The following is a 26632-nucleotide window of genomic DNA, read 5'->3' on the forward strand; positions in this document are numbered from 1 at the left end:
AAAAATCAAAACAATTTTATTAAATGAAATTGTATATGGTCATATGGGCGGGGAAAATAAGTTAATATAATTTCTTTATTTAATTATAAATACAATTGCTTGTGTTTTATGTATTGGTTATTAAATAAATAAATAAATAAATAAATAAAAAGAATCGCTCTTTTTTATTTATTATTAAATTGCATTGTGGGATATGTAGTTTCTAGATGATTCTCGTGACGCGGAGTTGAATACGGAAGAACGTCACTGCGCCGACGCGGGAAACACACGACTGACTTACTGACTGGCTGCCTGCAGTCAAAACAAACTATTACAGTTTACGTGGAGATTACAGCGTTATTTGTCCTGTGTGAGTTATTTTAATAAAATTTTATGCAACTTTATAGCTATGTTAATGTATTTATTGTAGTTTTGCTAGCTCAGTTGCACTTTATAACGATTCTGTCGTCATTATAAATGACTGTTTTAAAACCATATATGCCTGTTGTACTGACAATATCATTTTTAAGTTCTGGTTATCTAAATGTGAAGTTTTAATTGTGTGCACTGATATTTAATTTTACTTTTATATCATTTCAAGGCAACAAGTCAAAGCACTGGTCCAAAATGTCAAAGATTGAAAAGATGAGTATTCTGGGAGTGAGGAGTTTTGGAGTTGAGGATAAAGACAAACAAGTGATCTCCTTCTTCAGCCCTCTGACGGTGCTTGTGGGACCTAATGGAGCTGGAAAAACGGTTTGTATTTTCCTGTCAGTCTTTATGTGAGTGTATAATTTAAAAGACAGTAATTAGAAGAGATGTATACAGGTCTACACACTAACATTTGACAGTGGTGGAGAGCTTTAAGTCACCATGAAAGGAAAATGGACAGATCTTTTTAATGGAATATTGCAGTATTTATTAATGATTTATCCATGACCTTCTGTTCTCTGATGACGTGAGGGCGGGACCTGTCATTTACATGAGATAGAACAATAGCAAACAACAACCAATCCAAATCAATGCTGCGTTCACACCGTGTCATAATTACCGTAATTTAGAGAAATTCTACTCGGAGCTGTTCACGTCTTCAGACTCGGAATTATGTGTTTATGTGGTAACACAATCAATTGCAAAATGAATCTGCAGTGGTCACAAGGTAAATATCATAGCTTTCACACTATTCAGAGTTTACAAGTTGTAATTTCAAGTTCTGTGGGGATGTGAACACTTTTGCACCTCAATTCCCGATGAAGAAAATCAAGTCCTGCCCAACACTTATTCTTATTCGAAGAGCCGTTTCACTCTGATATATGTCACAATAGGGAAGAAAACACTATAACTTCCATTTCATGCCAACTTTAAAAGGAAAAATGTAAGGACAGAAACCATTATAAATATATGTTCCATATAATTAGAATTATAAGAATTATATGAAAGATAAAATACAAAAACAAATGTACTTTTATTCACCCAAAAATGAAAATTCTGTCATTAATTACTCACCCTCGTGTCGTTCCACACCCATTAGACTTTCATTCATCTTCAGAACACAAATTAAGATATTTTTTTTTATTAAATCTGAAAGATTTTTTCCCCTCCACTGACAACTACGCGACTGTTCATAAAGAGATCGTAAAACTAATATGAATTGAGCGATTTAGTCCAAATATTCAGAAGAGACTCAATCGCTTTATATGATGAACAGATTGAATTTAGGCTTTTACTCACATATAAACATTGATCAGCAAACATAAACAAGCTCAGATGTGCTGTGTAACACACGAGAATGAACCTCATTAGTTCTCAAACATGCTTGAGCTTCCATTTACCACTGAAGTGTGAGTTGATGAATGTTTATATGTGAATAAAAGCCTAAATTCAATCTATTCATCATATAAATCGATCGTGTCTCTTCAGAAAATTTGGACTAAACCAAAGTCCCTTTAAGACAAGTCATTTCACCCAGCGGCCATCTTTGAAACGCCTTTCGGGCATTCAAGTGCAACTCCTATCTCTTTTAATGGGAAAACATCAAATTCTCCAAAGCTGTTTGCCAAGCTTTCGATTAAATTTCATATTTGAAATCACCAATGAAATCTGACAATAACTGCCTCATAAATTTTGTTTCTAAATGCTCGAATCATGACAAAAAAACTGTATTTTTCAGGCTGGATCAAGCTCATGCGCAGTCCTAAATGTGCGTCTCTTGTGTCTCATTTTGGAGGTGCGTGTCTGACTGTTTCTATAAGAACCGGAGCTTCTAGCGGCCGCTGCAGTGACGCAATGACTTTACCAATCGGCGATTGGCTCTTATTTAGAAGGCGGGACTTATTCCGCCATATTGCGCCAGATTTCATCAAAAAGATCTTCATTTGTGCATTTTAGATTATGGGTGGCACTTGCGGTTTGAGGAAGTTCCACTCAAAAAGACTGAAACAAATCATTTCAAATCATAAAGTTGCGCTACAATAATCTTTATCCGTCAGTTTAACTGAATGAGCTGTTCTCATGTTCAGACATAATGTAACACTTGGTATTTTAATGTGACTCTATTTCAGTGGCAAGAGCTCTTTTCAGTCGCTGCATTCTTTTCCTCCTGATTATTTAGTTTTTTCCTTTGTATTTCACTGTAACACAATGAAAAGGACATATGCATTTGTTTTCTGTTCCCCCGATTTTAATTTACGGTATATCCCATTAATAATTTACTGGAATGCATAAGAATCTCTCGTTATTCTCCCCAAATCCTCACCAAACTAGGTTTGTTTTCACACAGATGCTTTAAAATGTAATTGTCTCCCCTTTTCACTTCTAATCCCTATTAGCAGTGTTTACTGGAATGTTTCTAAAGCAGGTAAATGTCAATGTCAAAATGGCAGAAATAATTTTGTAGTATTATCACGCTATGTTTCTGTTAATGAACATTTTTGATTAAGGCAACGTACAATACAGACACGGTGATATTTAGCGCGTCCGTATTATTGCTGCTGTTATTCATGGTCTGTGGTAGTAATTTGTTAATACTTTTATGCTTTTAAATGTCTTTTTAATGTTCAATGGTTGAAGGGTGAGTAGAATAATGCTTCCTCATTGTACACAGTTTTTGAAAATGCTTATTGCGTTCATAGAGCGAACCTTTCGCTGATTGTTTACAGTTTAACGAAAGTTACGCCCATAATTCACACAAAGTGTCATGAGGCATAGGAAAAAGGTGGATATTAACTATTTCTTTTTATGAATTTCCAGACCATCATCGAGTGTCTCAAATACATCACTTCAGGAGACTTTCCACCAGGAAGTAAAGGGAACACCTTTGTCCACGATCCCAAAGTAGGTCCTTGACAAGAGTAATTTAAGTAAACAAATATAAGCTGTTGTAGAAATGTTCTGAATTACAGATATTTTTGCATGTTGTCTTGAACTTTTTCAGACTTACAAACACTGGTTCGTATTGTCCATGCAAGAGCTGGGCAGTATGACACTTTGTTTTTATAGAGTTTAATAGATAATGTTGGTCTGTTTTAGGATGCTCATGAGACGGATGTACGGGCGCAGATCAGACTCCAGTTTAGAGACGTGAATGGCGATGCTGTGGCCGTTCAGAGGTCTATGCAAAGTACACAGAAGGGCAAGAAAACTGAGTTCAAAACTCTTGAGGGTGTCATTACCAGAATCAAGTAAGTTGTCAAATCCTTGTCTCTTATGCTCACCAAGGCTGCATTTATTTGATCAAAAATACAGTAAAAATAGTAATACTTGGCCCTTGAAAAATGTACTTTATTGTCCCTGTTTGAAGGACTCATTTGCTTGTTTGATATTAATATGTCTTGACCTCTCCTGATGTCAGGCATGGAGAGAAAGTGAGTCTGAGCTCTAAATGTGCTGAAATAGACCGTGAGATGATCGCATCCCTGGGCGTTTCCAAAGCTGTTATCAACCATGTCATCTTCTGCCACCAAGAGGAGTCCAACTGGCCTCTCAGTGAAGGGAAAGCCCTCAAACAGAAGTTTGATGAGATCTTCTCAGCCACAAGGTATTTGTATCTGGACAACAGATTCCTCACAGAAGCTTTCAGTCGTTAAAAGGGTCATATCATACTTTTAATTGATGTTCCTTTTTCCTGAGGTCCACATATGACTCTTTTGGTACCATTTGCATCATATTTTAGTGTTTCATTTTGTATCCTCTTTCTGACCCTTAGGGCCCTATCGTGCACCTGGGGCAATGCGGCGCCAGGGGCGACGCAATTGTTTTTTGCTAGTTTCAGCCCGATGCAGTTATCATTTTCACATCTTGCACCACGTTGTTTAAATAGCAAATGCATTTGCGCCCATTTGTTCGCCCATGGGCGTGCTGGTCTGAAATCGAGGTGTGTTCAGGCGCATTGTTGGCGTGTTACTATTTTGAGGCAACTGAAATAGACTGCACCATTGACCAACTGAAACCTGGTCTAAAGTCCATGGCGCAATATTTGTTTTGTTATTTAAAGAGCGTGTTAGTAATATGTGCCTATATGCGGGTGCACAACACGGGTACACTCTGCTTATTACACACATAGGGCAGCAGCACACAAACATGTAAATATTAAATGTAAAAGATTTACAATGTAAAAGATTATTATCATGTGCATAAAGATAAAAATGCTTTGGTGGAATCCGCCTTTTCCCGTAGATGGTCTGCTCGCATGCACAAACCTCATGCACGAGCAGATCCGTTTCCTCACTAGAGAAGCGTTCAGTTTTTCCGCTTGCAAATTCTGCCATGTAAATAGCGAATCCGCCATGGCGCGAGCGCAACTGTCTTTAAAGGGTATGTGAGATGAGACTCTGTTTGGTTTATTGCACGTTACGCCCAAAACACACCCATTATTCATTAAGAGAATAGGGACAACCCTTTTAGACCATGCGCCGGGCACGCCGACCATTTTTCCCGTCCTTAAACTAGCAAAAGTGGATTCGGACACGCCCTAAGCGCACTTGCGCTATGCGCTTCAGACCATGCGCTTAGATCGTTAAAATAGGGCCCTTAGAATTAAATGGTCCCTTTCACATGTTTAATGGGAACAGCATTGAATGCTTTCTCATTTTCATCTAGTCATTTTTGAATACTATCTAGAATATCTCAAATTAAAAATTGATTTTTGCTGCATAGATATCTCATGCCCTTGACAGTATTCAAATTAAGTTTTAATCATTAATGTTAATATATATACAGTATATTAAATAATATAGGCCTCATCCCTTTCTAAAGTCTTTTTAAATTCATAATTTTTTATTAAAACTTTGATATTTGTATATAGTTTTTTTTTTTTTTTTTATCTTTTTACCCTATAAATGTTGTTTATTATCTACACAATATATGTTTTGTAAATACTATAAATGCTCAAGATGCCAGCAAAGCTTTGACTCTATGGCTCTGTAATTCTGTAGGCCTACACCAGCAGATGGCGATAAATGAGTGCCTATCTTGTTGGCAAATTACTAATTTGCTGGCTAAGCTGATTTGTTAAAAAAACAACAACAACAACAATTGTTTACAACTGAAACAATGAACATAAATGAAACGATTCATTCACTGATAAGTTTCATTCAGAAACACTGTTTAATTCACAAAAACACCACTTTATAATTTATCCAAACAAATATGTTGATGACCAGCCTATCTGAAGTTAAATATATGTAAAATCTACTAAACTAAATTTGTAGTATTCAGTTACTTTTTTTTTCCACATTGGCTTGTCATGTTGCGTCTTTTACTCATATTAAAGGGTTAGTTCACCCCAAATTTTTTAATTCTGTCATTAATTACTCATCCTCATGGTAGTCCTTCATTCATCTTCAGAACACAAATGAAAATATTTTTGATGAAAGACAGCAATTTAATTACCACTTTCAAGGTCCAGAAAGGTAGTGAAGACATCGTTAAAATAGTGCAGTGGTTCAACCTTAAAGGGTTAATTATTTTTGAAGGGTTAAAAATTGAAACTTAAAACTTAACCTTAAAGGGTTAAGATATTTTTGATGAAATCCGAAAGTTTTTATCTCCCAAACAAAGCAATGAAATGACCACATACAAGGTAAAGTAGTAAAGGCATCATTAAAATAGTCTCAGTGGTGCAACCTTAATGTTATGAAGCAGCGAGAATCCTTTTTTTGCACAAAAACAAAACACAAACAACAACTTTATTCATCGATTTCTTCTCTTCCCTGTCAGTCTCTTACACAGTTGACGCAGTAAACGCAGTGCAGAGCTTCCGTGTTTATGTCCAAATGCCGGCTCAGTATTGGCCGCCGCTGTTCACGTGAGCAGCTCGACACATGCGTGTGATGGTGACGCAGGAGCCGGCCAATAATGAGTCGGCATTCTGACGTAGAACCTGAAAGCTCTGCAATGTGTCTACAACGTCAACAGCGTAGGAGATTTTCATTTTTGGGTGAACTAACCCTTTAAGCTGGCATCACAAATGAATGGCTGAAAATAACCACAACCTTTTGCTTGAAGGTACATTAAGGTTTTGGAGACTCTGCGAACGTTGAGGCTGAAGCAGGCCAATACGGTTAAAACCTGCCAGATGGAGCTCAAGTACCTAAAACAGAACAAAGAAAAGGCCCAAGAGATTAGAGAGCTGCTGACCACTAAAGAGGCTCAGCTGTCTTCCTCCAAAGAGAATGTCCAACGCATCGAGAATCAGATTGACCCACTGGAGGTGAGACACAAGATTTTGTAGGCTAATTTGTAGGCTTTTTAAAAACAAACAACAAAAAAAAGTCATTTAAATTCTTTACTAATAAAAAAAAGTCATCAAGACAATTTTTTTTCTTTTTATTTGAAACTTTAGATACAAACTAAAAGATAAATTTGATCCTAAATTATTGATAAGTCTGACATCAGTGCAAAAACAGAAGCTTCACATAATTAATCAACTGAGTTGATGAGCAAAAGATCAAAGCTGTTGTAAAATAGTCAATTCATTTTTAGCCTATACACGTATGCAGTCATGTTATGTATATTCACCAAACACACTTTCCCCATATTTTTAGAACCGATTGTATGACATTGACAGCAGCCTCAGCAAAGTAATGAAGTTGGATAATGACATCAAAGCTCTGGAAAGCAGGAAGAAACAGATGGAGGATGATAACCAGGAACTAGAGGAAAAGATGGAGCAGGTAACCAAAGTTTATTAAAAAAAAAAAAACAGTCATCAGTTATAACACTTTCGCTGCCCTCAGAATCAGAATTAGTCATAAAAGCCAGATAATGATCATATGAAGGCAGAGGAAGTGTTTTGCATAGAAAACATGTACAGGATGTTCAGTTATGGATTATTTTGGTTTATGTACTGCTGCTGTTTTTCATCTGATATTGAAACGAGGGGGTTGCATTTGCTTTCTCATCTTTGTCATTTGTGTTTTATTGTTTAAAAATAAAAGAGGGGTCCATCCGCTAGCTTTTCTTACTAAAAGCCATTCAATTTTCTTAATTTACCTAAGGGTTCTTCTAGACTACTGGTGATGGAAATTTTTGTGTGTAAGTTCTCAACAGTATTTTCATTGAAGTAACATTACTGTTGATGCTTTGGTCAAGTGGTAGTGAAAGATTTGGGTTCAACTTGAGTCATGTCCCTATTTCATCCTTCCCTCTTTCTTTCCCCAAAGATTTCTTCTTAAATTGTAATGAAATAGAGAGACAACCATCAATACTAAAGAATTTCCTCTGGTCTGGAGAAATATAAGGTTATCTGCATAACAATGAAAAGTAATACTATGTTTCCTAAAATTATTGCCTAAAGGGAACATGTACGGATAGAAAAACGAAGGGCCTAAGACAAAGCCTTGTGTCACACCGTTTGTTCATTTCTTGGGGAGCCCTGACTCTGTGTTGTGCTGTGTTTTTAGGTGTTTCAGGGCTCAGATGATCAGCTGCAGGATATGTATCAGAACCACCAGCGGACTGTTAAAGAGAAGGAAAGAAGACTTACGGAGTGTCAGCGCGAGCTTGAACGGGCTGGCCAAGAGTGCCAGAGGATGAACCGCAACAAATCTTACCTGCTAGTTGAGCAAGGTAGTCCTTTGCTCATTTGCTCTTCATTTATTTTCTGTGGTGGTGGACATGTGTTCTCTATATATGCTTGAATGGTTGTTCAGTGGATTATAGTATTTAAAAGAATCAATAATGATAATGTCCTTTTGTAGTTTACATCACAGCCTGATTTGCTACTCACTTGATATTGTATGTCACATGAGTTGCAATAGTTGCAACCAGCAACTATTTATCTGCAACTATCTGTTCAATACTTCTTTGATTAAGTGGGGAAAAAATCTTTTAACCCAATTAAATAACGCAAGCACTTGATGTGGCAACCTGCAGGCCACATAAAAGCATGCTCACGTCATGACCTTTTTAGAAGTGCTCATATAAAGTGCTTTCGTCTCATGCTTTGGACAACTTGTGTTGAACACATTTATTTTTGCTTTTGTCTCACTTTGTGGCCTTCATCATTCATGAAATGTAGGGCTGTGCAATAAATCGTAATTGATTTTCGATTTTGAATTTGGTTTCCAATGATTTTTGTGCTGCTGCTACATTCAGCGGTGCGCTTTCGTTCGTTGTTTGATATTAAACAGTGGAATTAAAAGCTCATTAAGCCGCGAAAGAGACACTGTTCCACGGGCGCCATTCTGTGATGGAGATGGAGTGGAACGCGCAAAGTATACTGTGGGCTTCGGATTCGCTTCTAAACGGTAAAATAGCCTACACACAAAAATGTCGTTTTGGTATGTATCCTTGTAAACACAGTCGGTTATGTCTTAAGTGATATTAAACTGTTGAGAAACAAAACGCATGTGTAACAGTATATTGGATCTGTGCATTAGCTCGCAAAGTGACAGCAGCCCAATATTACTGCTTCAGCCTGTGTCATTAAGGTTAATCAAACAACAAAAGACAAAGATAAAATCACTCTCTGCTCTTGAATTAATAGCTTTTGTAGCTTAAATAAGGATTAATCTATATTTAATGTACAGAGTGAAGACTATACAATGTTATTTTACATTTGATTAGTTTCTGTTGTAGGCTATTACTTACCTGAATACCATCTTCCTGAAGAAACTTAAAGCTCTGTTTATTTAATTTGTAGTTTTGTTCTATTGTATTTATTTGTCCATTTAATTAATTTGTTTGTTCTTAATGTATTGCTGACTGTTTGTCTTCTGTAGCTGTTTTGAGGACTTTTTACTAATCTACATTAGTTAACCTAATATTAGTTTTTGTAGCCTTTTTTAGCGTTTTTTTTTTGTAGCGTTTTTTTACTGATATCTAAAATGAATCATATCATGAAATAAGACTTTGATCATATCACCCCCCCAATAATCGTGTTAAATAATCGTGATTTCAGTAGTGACCAAAATAATCGTGATTATGATTTTTGCCATAGTCAAGCAGCCTTAATTAATGTTTTTTTTTTCATTGAAATTACTACTACTGCAAATTTTCTTCACTAATGAAATCCACATTAATTAAATAATAAACTTTAATGTTGGCAAATTTTGGTTTAAAGATTATTATTGCAGTCCTAAAGTACACTATATACACTAAAAACTAATACTTTCAAATCAAGTGATTTTGTTCAGAATGCATTTTTAGCAGGGAAAAAAAAAAGTTTATTCTTTCTCAGAGCTGTTCATCATCATTGTTTCTGTTCATTTGAAGGCCGTCTGCAGTTGGAGGCAGATAGGCACACAGAGAACATTAAAAAGAGGGACACTCAGGTGAAAAGTTTAGCGTCTTCCCTGGAGTTGGAGGGCTATGATCGGACACCTCTTAACGAACGTCAGCTCCAGAGCTTCCACAGACAAGTCAAAGAGAGACTGGACCAGGACTCTAAAGACCTCAACCAAACTATGGTAGATAAATATCCTGAAATGTCATATATTCTTAAAAGTTAAATTTTAGTACTGTAACGTGTTGCCATTTTTTAATAATAATTTCTTGTTTTTAGCATGATATGCAGGAGAAAGAGGCAAAGAAGCAGCAAAGTATCGATGATCTCCGTGATAAGAAGACCGGTCTAGAGAGAACCATTGAGCTGAAAAGAGACATACAGGCCAAAAAACAACAGGAACTGAAGAACATCAAGTCTGATCTCCAAAAACTGGAGGGCTCCTCTAGCAGACTGCAGGAGCTGGACACTGAGCTTCAGAAAATGGTTAGACACACAGACAACTGGCTTTGAGCATTAGATATATTTTATCTGTCAATGTTCTGTTGGTTTCCTAAACTGAAACCTTAACTAAAATTACTATGGACCAGAAGTGAAAAAATAGTGGACACTGTAATTTTTGCGGCTGACCTTATTGCATATGTGTTTGTTTTCCCTCTTAGATGTAAATTTATGTTTGGAGTATAATTTACTAATATTTGTGGTAGTCAGTTGGTATATACACTATTATTAAAAGTGCCCCTATTATGCTATTTTTAAAGGTTCCTAATTTTGTTTTGGAGGTCTCCTACAATAGGTTTACATGCATCAAAGGTCAAAAATGCTTTCATTTTCTCATAATATACATTGAACATCACCACATTTTTCAATGACTCTCAAACTACTCGTCCGATGCTTCACTCTCTAAATCCCTTGTTTCCACAAGCCTACTCTGCTCTGATTGGCTAAACGGCCCAGTCTGTTGTGATTGGTCTACAGCTTATAGTGCTTTTGGAAGCAAAACGCCCATTACCATAACAGAACTTCAGCTCCGGATGTTTCCTAAAGCTCAGCAATTGTACACACTGTAAATACAGTAACGATGGCATCGATTTTACCATATCAATCCGAGCGCGAGTCCGATGATTAAACATTGGAAGAACTAGTTATTCAACCCGAGCCTTCATCACAAGGACGACTTGAGCAGGACGTCTCTCAGTGATACGCTACTCAGTTTTACGTTCATCATGAAATGTTGCAACTGTAATTGCTCACCATCAGCATTAATAAGTGTATGTCCATCAACAAACCGATGTGTATATTTCTAATTTATTGCGGTGCACATGTGGGAACTGTATTATTAACAGTATCAATAACAGTGCATACGTTAGCCGAGCACTAACATGAATGACTGATGCAACATTAAAGTTTGTAAAACAAATCTTGCTCCATACTTTATCATTACTCAAAATATGTATCTCTGTGGTAATTTTAACCACTGCCTCTTCACATCCTCATCCTTTGGAAGTGTTTACAAAGAGAATTTGCTTTTGCAGAGCGGAAAACCGTGTCTTCTCGACATGTACACAACACGAACCAGCAACAGCGTTTGAGAGTTGGTCAAAGTAGACGTTGTTCACGGGCAGCCAATGAAGGCCATAGGCGAGCATTTGGCAAATGTGTTACCCAGTGACATATAGCCATCACGGAAGTGGGATTCAAATTCCTGATGACTCATTTAGGCTGTTCAGAGTCTTTCTTTTGAGAGACAATAACTTTATTTATCGTGCACGGTGCACTTTCGGCTTCACAACTTTGCAGATCGTTTACATTCACAGACAGCTACATTACGCGTTGCATGAAAGGTAATGTTTCAAAAAGCATAATAGGGGCTTTAATGCCCAAAAACACGTGTCTTGTCCATTTTGCCCTTGACATGGCTCCCACTCCCATCTGCACTTTTATGGGATTACTGTCTCACACTAAATTGCCCTGTTTAGTAAATAAATTGTAGAAAGAAAACAATACTAAATGCAAGTAACAAAACTAACATCATTGACACCCTGCATTATTTTTGTATATGTTTGTTTTAATGTGTTTGTGTTTGTAGGAGCGGGAGCTTGATAATGCCGTGCAGGCCTGTACTGTGGACAGTCTGAAGGCAGAAGTAATTGAACTACAGAGGGAGAAAACTGAACTGGATCAGGCCCAGCGCAGATTGGATAAGGAGATGGAACTGCTCAACACACACACCAGGGCACATGCAGAGATGGACATGCTCAAGAAGAACAAGGTGAGCTCGCACATCATTCTCACCTGCAGCCATATCACCCTGTAGCCCAAGAGTGGTAACCCCCTGAAGCTAATCAGGGTTTAGCCTGGTCATTACCTGGATGGGAGACCTCCTGGAAACACTAGGTTGCTGCTGGAACTGGAAGAGGTGTCAGAGAGGCCAGCAGGGGGTGCTCACCCTTACCCCTTTTCCACCAAGGCAGTTTGAGTGCTGGTTCAGAGCCAGAGCCTAGTTTCGAATCAGTTTTTCCCAAAACATTGCTGGTCTAGAAGTAAAAACCGCTTGTGCCAGGGGCTGGGGGCAGGGTCACCGTGACCAACAAGAAATAGCAGCTAATCGAGCTAATAGCAGCTCGATTGTAATCTCCGTCTACGCAAGTACGCGAGCTGCACGAACACGTTGAATTCGCCGTGTTTGGATGCTGATGTAGGTTCGCAAAGCCATGAGCATCAATAGTAACGCAACGTCCGCCATTGTTGATGGTGTGTTTGTGTTTGGCGCTGCCACACTAGTGTTGTTGGTAAAGATGAGACGTATACAGCGACGTAAGACCTGGCTCTGTGGTGGCCCATGGAAAGGCAAGCCAGTTCTTAAAATGCTCGCTAGTCAAACCAACTCTATGCCTAATTCTGAAACAAATGCAGCAAACATAAACAAAACAAATGCCTTGGGACAATAGAGAGCAGTGCAGGGATGACATCAGATCCCAGAAGACTTATTCACTGCTGGTTCCTTATGGGGTTTTATAATGGGGTTTTTCAGTTCACGATTAAAATAAAGCCTGTGGTAAACATAACTTGACAATACTTTGACTTTTGTTCTACAATGTAAACTGCACATCAGAACAAGAAACATCCAGGATTCAGCTAATAATCTTGAATACCATAATATATCCTACAAAATTTGTTAAAAGTAATAGATATGTATTAGTAAGCCAGCACAATGCTTGCAGTATATAACTGTAACACCTAGATGTCAGCACAGTCTTTTTTTACGATTTCCTGACCACCTAATATTCTCGTCTTTTATTAGCACTTTCATTTTTATATCACAAAAAAATGTACTATTTATAACAGTAGGTGCATTGTGTTAAATTTCAGTTTAAAAAAAAAAAAAAAACTGATGCTTTTTAAAATGAAAACTAATTCTAGTTTTATTTTAAAATGTTTGCTTGAGGCATCAAAGTAATTTATAACACTCAAATAGTTTCTTCAGAAATGTTCATACTACTTTTAAAAAGTAAGAGTGTTTACAATTTTCAGTCCTATTTTGTTCATACTTACATTTTGAAACTTTCTGAAAATAAATAAATAAAATATATAAAATTTGAGTGTAGCATAAAAGCAAAGAGAATATACTACTATTTATATTTCAGCAGTTTTCGGTTTCTATTAAATACAGTATATGAAATACCCAAATTATTCCCATTATCACATTTATCGAAATGTTCTGAATCAGAGCACACTGAGAGATATTAACTCTTTCTAGGCATTATATGACAGTATACAGAATATGAAGCGCAGTAATGTCTGGATAGAGCAATCTATATACTCAAACATAGTAGTTTTATGATCAGTGCTTATGCCAGAAGGGGGTTTGCAAAGTGACAATTTTATCTAACAAGAAAAGAAAAAGTTAATCTCTGCTTCGGATTCCAGATGGATAAAGAGGAGCAAGTGAGGAAGATCAAGTCAAGACATAATGAAGAGCTGGTGTCTCTGCTGGGACACTTCCCAAGCAAGAGAGAGCTGGAAGACTGGATCCACTCCAAATCCAGAGAGATCAACTCCACCAGAGAACGACTCAGCAAAATGAAGTATGTGACACTTTTTAGTGATTTGTTTTTCCACAAACATTTGTATAATAGTAGGTGTATAATAAGTTAGAGAATGCCATAAATTATGATATTCAGTGTGAGGGTATAAAACATTTCATACAGTTTCATGCATCAGAATCTGAATGTCTACGTGATGAGTGACACACACATGCATTTGTACAACCACCCACATACATAAATCTTATACATAATTGGTTTCGATTCCGGGTTCCTGAGGAACAGGTCATCTTCAGGTCAGTGGGACATGCGTTGTAGTATTCAGATGGTGACGTTGTCTAGACACGTATAGCTAAAAATTCATATTAAAGACACTTGTAGTAGTGTACATAAACTATTTGTAAAATAATTGAAGTTCACACACATCAATAGAATACATGTTTACATGTAAAATAATATCAGAGAATGTATTTGCACAATGAAATGTAATTATTCTTCAACTTACTGTAACTTTTAACAGTGGTTCCCAATAATGGTAATACATGGGTCATTGACGAATAAGGTTTTTAAAAGTGTAAAAAACATAATGGAGATCTAATTAATTTTGAAGTTTTATTAAGTGTTAACAATGAGATTATGTGGTTTTTATAATCAATTAACACTGCTTTTGTCATTTTTTTACAAGATGGACAAATTTTGTCACCAAAAAAGTCATTCGGTTTAACCAAAATTTCGGTTTTACAGAATGACACTTTTGGTTATACCGAATGATGATATTTTCAAACAGTGCTAACAGGCTGATATCTAGCTAGCTAGCAAAAGGACAATCAAACATTTTATATTTAGTACAAGTTTTTATAATATTACAACATTTTCCATGTTTTATAGCAGTTGTACCGAATGACCTGATGTTTCGGGACATGCGTATGAGCAAGAGAGATTTAGTTACTTTGCTTCATGACCATGTGGTCTTTTGCAGGTGTCTGAATGATGTCACATCCTGTCATGGATATTGATATATGTTATGATATTGAACACATGACTTGATCCAAAATGGTCCCTTTATATTGGTTAGTCCGAATAGCATTACTGAAATTCATTTTTCCGGATATTCTTTCTCATAACAAAGCAACGACTTCTACACATAATTTGAATGCCATTTTGTACTATGTTGATATATGATGTTATACAATCATACCAGAATAAAAAATACATACATTTATTACACTTTAAGGTATTTTAATCACAAATGAAATGTCTGTATTGGCCTTTGGACGTTTAAACCAAATTACCCTTTGACACTTCAAAATCTTTAAAATACCTTTATATGTAGCAAAATATAATTAAAACCTTTTGGATTTGATAAAAGAGATCTAGTTGTACTTCCTTACATACTTTGGATGTCATATCTTTGTTTTTTATTATTATTAAGGCCTTTGGACAAAAAAAAAAAAAAATGACCCGTCACGTTAGGATTGAACCTGCAGCCTTGGGATTGTAATTTGCTCTGGTTCAGACTTGATGTTGAGTAAACTAACTAGCATTGCTAAACGAGACTCTTGAGGAAATTTTCATTTTTGTTTTTCATAGCAAGGAGCTTGCGTCTGGAGAGCAGAATAAGACTCACTTCACGGCAGAAATCAAACGTAAGGAAGAGCTGCTGGCCAGTTATGAAGAGAGACTTTTTAACGTGTGCGGCAGTCAGGACTTCCAGTCGGACCTGAGCAAACTGGATGATGAGCTGGAGAAGTGTTCTAAACAGAGAGGTACGGAAGTGTGTTCGGCATGGTCATACTGATGCTCTTAGAAAACCTTTTAGATCCACACAAAATATACATTCTGTGCTAATATTGGAGGAAAATCTTCAGAAAAATGCAGAATTGATATACATTTGGTAGAGAATGCAAAAATAATGAGGACACACTGTACATGAACGCATTAGGGCAGAGGGATGTGTTTTGTGTATGATGGCTTTTGAATTCGACTGAAGTCTGTGAAGCTTTTCCGATGCAGATTCTGTGTGGGGGTCTGTTTGATGGTAAATTACTGTTCATTGGCAAACAGGATATTGACTGCTATGACAAGTACAGCAATGACTGTTGATATGAAGTAACAAGCTGGAAACTGTGGTAGGTGATTATGTTACCCACACAGTATGTGTGCTAAATCAGAAGATCCCTAGTTTTCTGTGTCTTTCTCTCTTCTCTGGCCTGGATCTTTCTCTGAGTAGCCATGCTGGCGGGTGCCACAGCCGTGTACAGTCAGTTCATCAGTCAGCTGACGGAGGAGGGCGAGCCCTGCTGTCCCGTATGTCAGCGTGTGTTCCCGTCAGAGGCAGAGCTCCAGGATGTCATTAATGACATGCAGTCCAAGCTGCGGCTCGTCCCAGACAAACTGAAGAACACTGAGCAGGACTTGAAGAGAAAAGAGCGCAGACGTGATGAAATGATGGCTCTGAAGCCCATCAGGCAATAACAGTTTACTGTCTATCTGTCTGTTCATTCATTCATCACTCTATTTATCTGTCTGTCTGTTACTCAATCTGTTTATCACTTTAACCCTCCATCCTTTACCTAATGTTCATCCATCCATCTTTTACTTCACCTATAATCCATCCATCCATCCATCTCTTCTCCTATTCATCCTTCCATCTATCCATCCATCTGCTTATTTACCCCTTAATTCCCCTATCCTTCCATCCATCCACCTGTTTACCCCGTCATTCCCTATCCATACATCCATCCATTCTCCTATTCATCCATCCATCCATCCGTCCACCTATTTACCCCTTCATCCATCCATCTTCCATCCATCCGTTCTCCTATTCATCCATCCATCCATCTGTCCACCTATTTAGCCCTTCATTCCCCATACTTCCATCGATCCATTCACCTGTTCACCCCTTTATTCCCCCATCTTTTCATCCATCCACCCCTTTATTCCCCCATCTTTTCATCCATCCACCTGTTCACCGCTTTATTCCTCCATCTTTTCATCCATCCACCTGTTCACCCCTTTATTCCCCCATCCTTCCATCCATCCTTCCATCCACCTGTTTACCCCTTCATTCCCTCATCATTCCATCCATCCATTCACCTGTTCACCCCTTTATCCCCCCATCCATCCATCCGTCCAACTGTTTACCTCTCCATTCTCCCATTCTTCCATCCATTTACTTGTTTACCCCCTTATTCCCTCATCCATCCATCCATCCATCCATCCACCTGTTTACTCCTTCATTCCCCCATCCATCCATTCACCTGTTTACCCCTGCATTCCACCATCCTTCCATCCATCAATTCGTTCACCTGTTTATCACTTCATTGCTCCATCCATCCTTCCTTCCTTCCTTCCGTCCGTCCATCCATCCATCCATCCATCCATCCATCCATTCACCTGTTTACCCCTGCATTCCCCCATCCTTCCATCCATCAATTCATTCACCTGTTTAACCCTTCTTTCCTTCACCCTTCCTTCCTTCCTTCCATCCATCTGTTCGCCTGTTCACCCCCTCATTCCCCATCCTTCCATCCATTCGTTCACCTTTTTACCCCTTTATTCCCCCATCCATCAATCCGTTTACCTGTTCATCCCCTCATTCCCCCATCTTTCCATCAATCCCTCCATCCACCTTTTTACCCTGCATTCCCCATTGATCTGTTCACCTGTTTAACCCTTCATTCCCACATCCTTTCATCCATTCACCTGTTTACCCCTTCATTCCCCATCCATCCGTCCGTCCATCTGTTTCCACTTTCATTCCCCTATCCTTCCATCCATCCGTTCGCTTGTTTACTCCTCCATACATCCATCCACCTTTTATATTAATATTGATGAATCATTTTTGTACTGACAGGCAGTCCATAGTGGAGCTCCAGGAGAAAGAGCTGCCAGAGCTCAGAAATAAACTCCAGCGTGTGAATCGAGAAATTGAGAAGCTGAAAGGAGACACTGAGGAGCAGGAGACACTGCTGTGCACACTGATGTCTGAGGAAGACACAGCCAAGGCCTGTCTGCAGGATGTCTCCCTCATGGATCGCTATCAGGTCTAAGCTCATCTCCAGTCAACCCAAACACAGAAAATAAAATCCAGTAAAATGCAGCACATCAGAACAACACAACATATATTTAAAGACTTATTTATTAATCACATAGTATTAATCACATACTGCAGTATTGTGATTCTTTTTAAATATACACAATACTGCAAGTTTATTATTTACTTAATGTCAACTTTTCTGAAGTCATATAGTAGCTTTATGAAGAACAGAGCAAAAGTTGTTATCCGGTTGTAAAGGTGCACAATGCAGGATTTTCAGTTACTGTTTGTAAACCCAACATTCGAACGTGGCCCCTCCTTACAGACGGAACATCGACATCGCTCACCTGTCATGATATATCAGTTGCACATGCAGCCCAAATACTCAAGAGAATACCAGCGGGAAGATGAGTGATGAGCTGTTTTGCAATTATTTTTTTCAAATATTGTTTTTTGCGCATAAATAGCATTTTGTGCATGAATAGCATTTTGTGTATACAAAAGAACAGTTACGCTAATAGTTATATGACTGCCTGTAATTTGCGAGCAAGTTTAGTCAGGTCTTGACCGCATTACAGTTCCATATCACTTCGCCAAATGATTTCAGTTAACTGCGGTTCTTGAAGAAGATAAACTTACAATTTCGCTATTAGTAGAGACACTGCTGCAAAACACTGTTGAGAGACACACAGACTCAGGTAGGCTAATTCACACACACACTCTCACTCTCTCTTTCTCTCTCTCTCTCTCTCTCATAACTGTGTAGTTAACTGTATTAGTCTGTTATTAGTGGCTCAAGCCTTCGTTACTAGTTCTGAAATTATGTTTTGGAATTAGCAACGGAGGCTTGGGATGAGATGCGTAAGAAATTAGTCACACACACAAGTGTGTTTTAAGAACAAAAAACTGACACATGTCTTGAAATACAACATCTGAACGGTGTCTTGAGGTGTGGTAACCGTAGTATAAGCGGAATAATTGACTCCGGTCCGTTGCATTATTAGAAAATAATGCACACCCAAGGTGTAACGGCCACTCCACTTCGTGCATTCAGTGCATTATTTTCTAATAATTCAACGGCCCATCATCAGTTATTCCTTACTAGTTTTTTTTTTTTTTTTTTTTTTAAATCCTGCATAGTGCACCTTTAAGTCTGACGTCACACATTACAGTTTCCAGGTCCAAATGCTCCTTTAGATCCCAGAAGAAAACAACAAACTGCAAATGTACTCTGACGGTGTGAGTGTCATGATCCAATCATGATCCTAAACTTTATCTCCATAGAAATCTCAGTTGGCCAGACAGTAAAATATTGGTGTCTGGGACAGAGTCCAGAGACCGTAGTGTACCCCACGATTGTTTTAAAAATCTTAGCTTAAAGGTGTGCTATAAATGAATAGTTCTCCTAAATGGCTGTTGAGATATAAATAGAGTAGAAACCTGGACCCAGAAACATTAATTGATGTGTCACAACTTAACAAGCAGTACTTTTATTCAACTGTGCATAATCAGATTGTTTCTTGTTATATGTAGCTTGACCTGAAGGATGTAGAGAGAAAGATTGCTCAGCATGCAGCCAGGCTGCAGGGAGTTGACCTCAGCCGCACCATGCAGCAGGTCAGCCAGGAGAAACAAGAGACCCAACTCCGCCTGGACACCAGTATGTTTAGCAGTTTATGTAGAATGTGAATGTATATCTCATGTGAATGTACACTCCTGTTCAAAAGTTTGGGGTCTGTAAGATTTCAGTTTTTGAAAGAAGTCTCTTATGCTCACCTAGGCCATTATGCTCCATTTATTTGATCAAAAAGTGAAATATTATTACAATTTAAAATATTTTCTGTTTTAATATATATATATATATATATACAGGTGCTGGTCATATAATTAGAATATCATCAAAAAGTTGATTTATTTCACTAATTCCATTCAAAATGTGAAACTTGTATATTATGTTCATTCATTACACACAGACTGATATATTTCAAATGTTTATTTCTTTTTTTTAATTTTGATGATTATAACTGACAACTAAGGAAAATCCCAAATTCAGTATCTCAGAAAATTAGAATATTGTGAAAAGGTTCAATATTGAAGACACCTGCTGCCACACTCTAATCAGCTAATTAACTCAAAACACCTGCAAAGGCCTTTAAATGGTCTCTCAGTCTAGTTCTGTAGGCTACACAATCATGGGGAAGACTGCTGACCTGACAGTTGTCCAAAAGATGACCATTGACACCTTGCACAAGGAGGGCAAGACACAAAAGGTCATTGCAAAAGAGGCTGGCTGTTCACAGAGCTCTGTGTCCAAGCACATTAATAGAAAAGCGAAGGGAAGGAAAAGATGTGGTAGAAAAAAGTGTACAAGCAATAGGGATAACCGCACCCTGGAGAGGATTGTGAAACAAAACCCATTCAAAAATGTGGGGGAGATTCACAAAGAGTGGACTGCAGCTGGAGTCAGTGCTTCAAGAACCACTACGCACAGACGTATGCAAGACATGGGTTTCAGCTGTCGCATTCCTTGTGTCAAACCACTCTTGAACAACAGACAGCGTCAGAAGCGTCTCGCCTGGGCTTAAGACAAAAAGGACTGGACTGCTGCTGAGTGGTCCAAAGTTATGTTCTCTGATGAAAGTAAATTTTGCATTTCCTTTGGAAATCAGGGTTCCAGAGTCTGGAGGAAAAGAGGAGAGGCACACAATCCACGTTGCTTGAGGTCCAGTGTAAAGTTTCCACAGTCAGTGATGGTTTGGGGTGCCATGTCATCTGCTAGTGTTGGTCCACTGTGTTTTCTGAGGTCCAAGGTCAACGCAGCCATATACCAGGAAGTTTTAGAGCACTTCATGCTTCCTGCTGCTGACCAACTTTATGGAGATGCAGATTTCATTTTCCAACAGGACTTGGCACCTGCACACAGTGCCAAAGCTACCAGCACCTGGTTTAAGGACCATGGTATCCCTGTTCTTAATTGGCCAGCAAACTCGCCTGACCTTAACCCCATAGAAAATCTAGGGGGTATTGTGAAGAGGAAGATGCGATATGCTAGACCCAACAATGCAGAAGAGCTGAAGGCCACTATCAGAGCAACCTGGGCTCTTATAACACCTGAGCAGTGCCACAGACTGATCGACTCCATGCCACGCCGCATTGCTGCAGTAATTCAGGCAAAAGGAACCCCAACTAAGTATTGAGTGCTGTACATGCTCATACTTTTCATGTTCATACTTTTCAGTTGGCCAAGATTTCTAAAAATCCTTTCTTTGTATTGGTCTTAAGTAATATTCTAATTTTCTGAGATACTGAATTTGGGATTTTCCTTAGTTGTCAGTTATAATCATCAAAATTAAAAGAAATAAACATTTGAAATATATCAGTCTGTGTGTAATGAATGAATATAATATAAAAGTTTCACTTTTTGAATGGAATTAGTGAAATAAATCAACTTTTTGATGATATTCTAATTATATGACCAGCACCTGTGTGTGTGTGTGTGTGTGTGTGTATATATATATATATAAAATAGTGTAATTTGTTCCTGTGATGACAAAGCTGAATTTTCAGCATCATTAGCATCATTCAGCATCATCTTTAGTGTCAAATGATCCTTCAGAAATCATTCTAATATGGTGATTTGGTACTGCTTAAAACATTTTTTTATTTTTGTGGAAACCGTGGTACTTTTTCAGGATTCTTTGTGGATAGAAAGTTCAAAAGAACAGCAATTCAAACCGTAATCGAAATCTTTTGTAACATAATAAATGCCTTTACTGTCAATTTTAATCAGTTGAATTTAGTCTTTTGCTGAATAAAAGTATTAATTTCTTTAAAAAAAAAATCTTACTGATCCCAAACTTTTAAATGGTCATGTACATTATTTGTCATTTGTTCTTTGATGTTTATATTCTATTTATATAAATATATAAGAAAAATTGTATATCTTAGGTACTGTATTAACAGATAGACAGAACAACCAACCTAGATAGATAGACACAGACAGACTGACAAGAGATACAGACAAGGCTTAAGCCTAGTCCGAGACTAAAATGCATGTTTGAGCTATCTTACCTGAAAGCAACCTGCTCTGACATTAAAATATGTCAGTGCCATTGTTTTTCTCAAGATGTACACAAGTAATGTTTTTTTTCTAAGGCACGTTTATAAAAACTACTTAAATTGTCTTAATTTAACTAAGGCCTTCTCCTGGCTTAATCTAAGCCCTGTCTGTGAAACCAGACCTTAATGTTTTAAATGGTTATTTGCTGTTATTGTCATGATAAATAAAAAATGATAGGCCCTCGATTTATTTTGAACTCATAAAAACTGCATGCATTGTTAAAGGGTTAATTCACCCAGAAATGAAAATTCTGTCATTAATTACTCACCCTCATGTTATTCCACACCCGTAAGACCTTCGTTCATCTTCGGAACACAAATTAAGACATTTTAATGAAATCCGAGAGCTCTCTGACTCCTCAATAGACAGCAATTTAATTACAACTGTTAAGGTCCAGAAAGGTACTAAAGAAAACGTTAAAATAGTCCACATCACTACAGTGGTTCAACCTTAATTTTATGAACCGACGAGAATACTTTTTGTGCGCAAAAACAAAACAAAAATAACGACTTTATTTAACAATTTATTCTCTTCCCTGTCAGTCTCCTACGCTATTGATGTAGTAAACACAGTGCAGCGCTTCCGTGTTTACGTCCGAATGCCGGCTCAGTATTGGCCAAAGCTGTACACGTGAGCAGCACGATGCGTGCGTGTGATGCTGACGCAGGAGCCAGCCAATAATGAGTCGGCATTCTGACATAGTACAGAATTTATATAGTACAGAAGTGTTAGCAAAATGCTGTTAAAATTAATTTTATATGTAGAATGTCACACCACAGGACATGTCAACATAAAGTATTTTATGTCAAATACCCAAATACTGGTCAAATCAGTTGTAACACCTATATGTGATGCTCCTTGTGTGTAGCCTGCAGTAAGATCGAGCTGAAAAGGAAACTGATCCAGGACCAGCAGGAGCAGATCCAGGCCTTGAGGAGCAGTGTAAACGAGATTCGTGGAGAAAAGCTCCAGATCTCTAGCAACATGCAGAAACGTCAACAGTTGGAGGAGCAGTGTGTGGAGTTCTCCACTGAAATCCAAACGCTCCACCGAGACATTCGAGTGAGGAGCACAACTCCACTTAAATGTGCCTTTGATTCATAATAAGAAAAGTTTTCTTCATAGGTTCACCTGACGCTGTGTTATTAGCTGACATTATGGAAACACCCACCAGGTGTGACGATTGTCTGAAGCCTGTATAGAATCACAATTCATTAGCTGATTGTGCTTGCACTGGTCACTGAGGCATGTGTCACCAGTGTCTCATAAGGATGTGATCATGGCATCACTCTTCAGAAATCGGACCCATGTAGTGTAGATTATTATCCTCTGGGTGAACATGACAGCATTTCGCTCTGTGTCCTTTTTTATTACAAGCAAGGAATTGCATGACAAGTGTGTTAAGTGCTTGGGGTATCATCATGCTCAAGCCGCAACTTAAAGGAACACTCCACTTTTTTTTGAAAATAAGCTCATTTTCCAACTCCCCTAGAGTTAAACAGTTGAGTTTTACCGTTTTCAAATCCATTCAGCCGATCTCCGGGTCTGGCGGAACCACTTTTAGCATAGCTTAGCATAGTTCATTGAATCTGATTAGACCGTTAGCATCTCGCACAAAAACGACCAAAGAGTTTCGATATTTTTTCTATTTAAAACTTGACTCTTCTGTAGTTACATCCAAGATCGACAGAAAATGAAAAGTAATGCGTAATATCATTGCGCCTGCTGCACCCATGGTACGGCAGCAAAGTTCCTTGATTATTACGCCGGAATAAGAGTATAGTTCCTAGCCATATCGGCCTAGAAAATCGCAACTTTTCATTTTCCGTCAGTCTTAGTACACAATGTAACTACAGAAGAGTCAAGTTTTAAATATGAAAAATATCGAAACTCTTTGGTCATTTTTGAGCGAGATGCTAATGGTCTAATCAGATTCAATGAACTATGCTAAGCTATGCTAAAAGTGGTACCGCCAGACCCAGAGATCGGCTGAATGGATTCGAAAATGGTAAAACTCAACTGTTTAACTCTAGGGGAGTTGGAAAATGAGCCTATTTTCAAAAAAGTGGAGTGTTCCTTTAATGACTGATGACTTAATGACTCAGCCCTGCAAGAATCATAAAATGAAAGTTCTTCATTCCCTACTCTAGTTCTGCCATTCCTGAAGCACCGGAAGTGCTTAGGGATGCAATTGTTGAGTTATGTGAGAGAGGCGGCTATGGGGAGTGACCAAACAAATTTCTACCTCATGCTTTCTCTTTCTCTCTCTCTGAATCGCATGCAAAAAGCCTCTCTGGTTGAGTTTGCACATGATGGTTTGTGTCCAGATCTGGAAGCTCCTGGTGCAATCTCTTTCGGTTTAGAGGATGATTATGATGTTCTGTCCACAGCCACTTTGGATTCTGAGGTGTTTGCTGTCAGTCCCTCTAGCAGCCAGGAGGTTTTCTCATCTTTATTCTGCAATTAGTTGTTGAATGTTGTTTCTCGCACTGTGGATAAGTTCAGCCTCAGGCTCAATCCAAGATACATGAGCAATTCTTGGCCACCTGAAGCACATCCTCCTCGCAGGCCTTTGCCTTTCATCCAGGATCTCCATCAGAGTATATCGATCACAAACTCATATGCTTCTGAGTTCACCACTATCTCTAAGGTACACTTAAGGTACACTGGTGGAAGGTACACTTGCTGCTCTCAGATTCAAACCGGAGATTGGTTTGTTACCATCGATCTGTGGTTTTGTAGTCAAATTGTCCAGAAACAAGAATTTTGTCAGGATTGATTTTGCTGGGCAAAGCTTGAGAGTTTAGCTTTTTCCAAATTGTCCCTGGCATTCATCCTCTGTCCTCTGTACATTCATGAAATGTATGGAGGCTCAAGGGCATGGAGGTTCTAAACTACCTTGACCATTTAGATTTGGTTCTGATTTGTGGGGGCTTGGGTTGAAACTAAACCCCCAGAAAGGCATCTTGTTGCCAAGGCATTGAACATTTTTTCTTGGAGTGGTTCTGGACTAATGCGCAATATTTGTCACCTGCTTGCATTCAGTCATTTCGCCTCAGAGTAATTTCAAAGCAGGGCCTATGGTCAATGTGGGTTTGTGTCTCCCGACTATTAGGTCTTATGGCAACACTGTCCCCAGTGATTCTGCTGGGCCTGCACCCTATGAGGCCATTTCAGTTGTGAATCAACGGTCATGGAGAGTAAGTCCCTGTTGACGCTTTCACCGCAGACTCGGAGGGTGCTATCAGACTTGGTTACAATGTAAACCCTGTTTTGACCCAAGGCTTTCCTTCAGGTGCAATCTGTTGTTGCAAGATAATCGAGACAGATGCCTCTGTGGAAGGCCAATCAGCTCAACTGGCACATAAGTTGCCTGGTGATGATAGCTCTTTCTGGACTTAGTCTATTTTCTTCCAGACTTCGAAGTTGCCATGTGTTGGTGAGGATGGACAACACATCGGTGATCTCGTATCTGAACTGTCAAGAGGAAATGTGTTCTCTCCCCAAGTGCAGGTTAGCAAGTTGGGTTCTACTCTGAGCACAGAACAAGTTTCTGTCATTAAGGGCGAGCCATGTCCAAGGTCAGTTAAACCTGGAAGCAAATTTACTCTTGAGGTACAGGTTGAGGCCCAGAGAGAATAGGGCGAAGTTGGATCTCTTTGCTTCCAGAAAAACAGTCCAGTCCCCTCTTCGGTTCTGTCTGTCCTCTACATTACTTCTGGGAAAAGATGCTCTGGTGCAGCAGTGGCAGAGGTGTGGTGGCATCCTCATCACAGATGTGGAATCTTTGGGTTTGACCTTTGATTGGATCTGGTCTCTCCTCTGAGATAAGCAAGACCATCTTAAATTCTAGGAAACCCTCTATGAGGTGCCTACGTGCCTTCAAGTGTTGGCTTATTGTGTCGTGGTGCAGAGATTGACAGCTGGATTCGATTCGCTGCCTGTAGGTTGACTCTGGTTTTCTGGTTTATGTATGGGTTGAGGCAGCTAAGACCTTTCCGCTCTGTACATGTTCCCTCATTGGATTTATCTGTGGTTTTGGAAGGTTTAACAGATTCTCCATTTGAGCTATTGGAATCCGCTGCAGCCCTCGTATGGATTTTGCTTCTGGTCAGGTGAAGGTCTTGTTGTGACCTAGGTTAGGATACATACCCAAGGTTGCATCAACTTCATTTTACTCCCAGGTTGTTTTGTTGCTGCCCTTTTCTTCTCCACCCTTTGAGTCTTGGGATAATGTAAAAGGTTGCATAGGCTTTGCCCGGTTAGGTGCATTTTAAGTCAATTTCTCTGCTATGTAAAAATAAATCCAACAGATCCCACCGGTGCGTTCATCGACCCCATAGGGTTAAAGGTTTACGTTGACCGAACAAGCCAATCGTGTAAGTCTGAGCAGCTGTTTTTTTTTTTTTTTTTTTTTTTGCTTCTGTGGCCATAGTCTCTGCCTCATGTCCATGGACCGTTGGCTGATCTTCTGATGCATATGTCACACAAAATGGGAAACACTTCAGGAATTTCAAAGTCGTCATTTAATTGGTTGAATTTTGTGTGTTGCGTTCTTACAACTGCATATTTCTGCAGATATATTCATCTATATTTGTCATTCAAAAAGGGAAACCGGCACTGCAGGCTGCTGATGCACAAACCGTAAACAAAGCAGTGTGTGCTTACCGTTTTGAATATTAGTCATGCTGATCACTCACTTCGCTCGTGTTAATATTAAAATA

The 26632-nt window shown here is 38.6% G+C and overlaps 1 protein-coding gene and 1 long non-coding RNA gene across 2 annotated transcripts in view; one reads left to right on the top strand and one right to left on the bottom strand.

The window, feature by feature from the left end:
* LOC127504128 (uncharacterized) overlaps nucleotides 1-26632 on the bottom strand; it is a 366868-nt gene that overhangs the window by 125984 nt on the left and 214252 nt on the right. Inside the window, exon 2 of the long non-coding RNA XR_007927295.1 lies at nucleotides 20724-20784. This is a non-coding gene — a long non-coding RNA (uncharacterized LOC127504128). The remainder of the gene's footprint in view (nucleotides 1-20723; nucleotides 20785-26632) is intronic.
* The window catches only part of LOC127504091 (DNA repair protein RAD50-like), a 42515-nt gene continuing 16109 nt past the window's right edge, over nucleotides 227-26632 (top strand). Inside the window, exons 1-17 of the mRNA XM_051878504.1 lie at nucleotides 227-349; nucleotides 581-735; nucleotides 3229-3312; nucleotides 3508-3659; nucleotides 3830-4015; nucleotides 6484-6688; nucleotides 7023-7151; nucleotides 7881-8046; nucleotides 9694-9887; nucleotides 9983-10189; nucleotides 11793-11975; nucleotides 13634-13791; nucleotides 15340-15515; nucleotides 15980-16217; nucleotides 17606-17795; nucleotides 19322-19448; nucleotides 22777-22970. Of these exons, the coding sequence (XP_051734464.1) occupies nucleotides 607-735; nucleotides 3229-3312; nucleotides 3508-3659; nucleotides 3830-4015; nucleotides 6484-6688; nucleotides 7023-7151; nucleotides 7881-8046; nucleotides 9694-9887; nucleotides 9983-10189; nucleotides 11793-11975; nucleotides 13634-13791; nucleotides 15340-15515; nucleotides 15980-16217; nucleotides 17606-17795; nucleotides 19322-19448; nucleotides 22777-22970 (2718 nt within the window). The 5' untranslated portion in view covers nucleotides 227-349; nucleotides 581-606. The remainder of the gene's footprint in view (nucleotides 350-580; nucleotides 736-3228; nucleotides 3313-3507; nucleotides 3660-3829; nucleotides 4016-6483; nucleotides 6689-7022; nucleotides 7152-7880; nucleotides 8047-9693; nucleotides 9888-9982; nucleotides 10190-11792; nucleotides 11976-13633; nucleotides 13792-15339; nucleotides 15516-15979; nucleotides 16218-17605; nucleotides 17796-19321; nucleotides 19449-22776; nucleotides 22971-26632) is intronic.

Source organism: Ctenopharyngodon idella, chromosome 21, assembly GCF_019924925.1.
Source record: "Ctenopharyngodon idella isolate HZGC_01 chromosome 21, HZGC01, whole genome shotgun sequence".
NCBI classification, from domain to species: domain Eukaryota; kingdom Metazoa; phylum Chordata; class Actinopteri; order Cypriniformes; family Xenocyprididae; genus Ctenopharyngodon; species Ctenopharyngodon idella.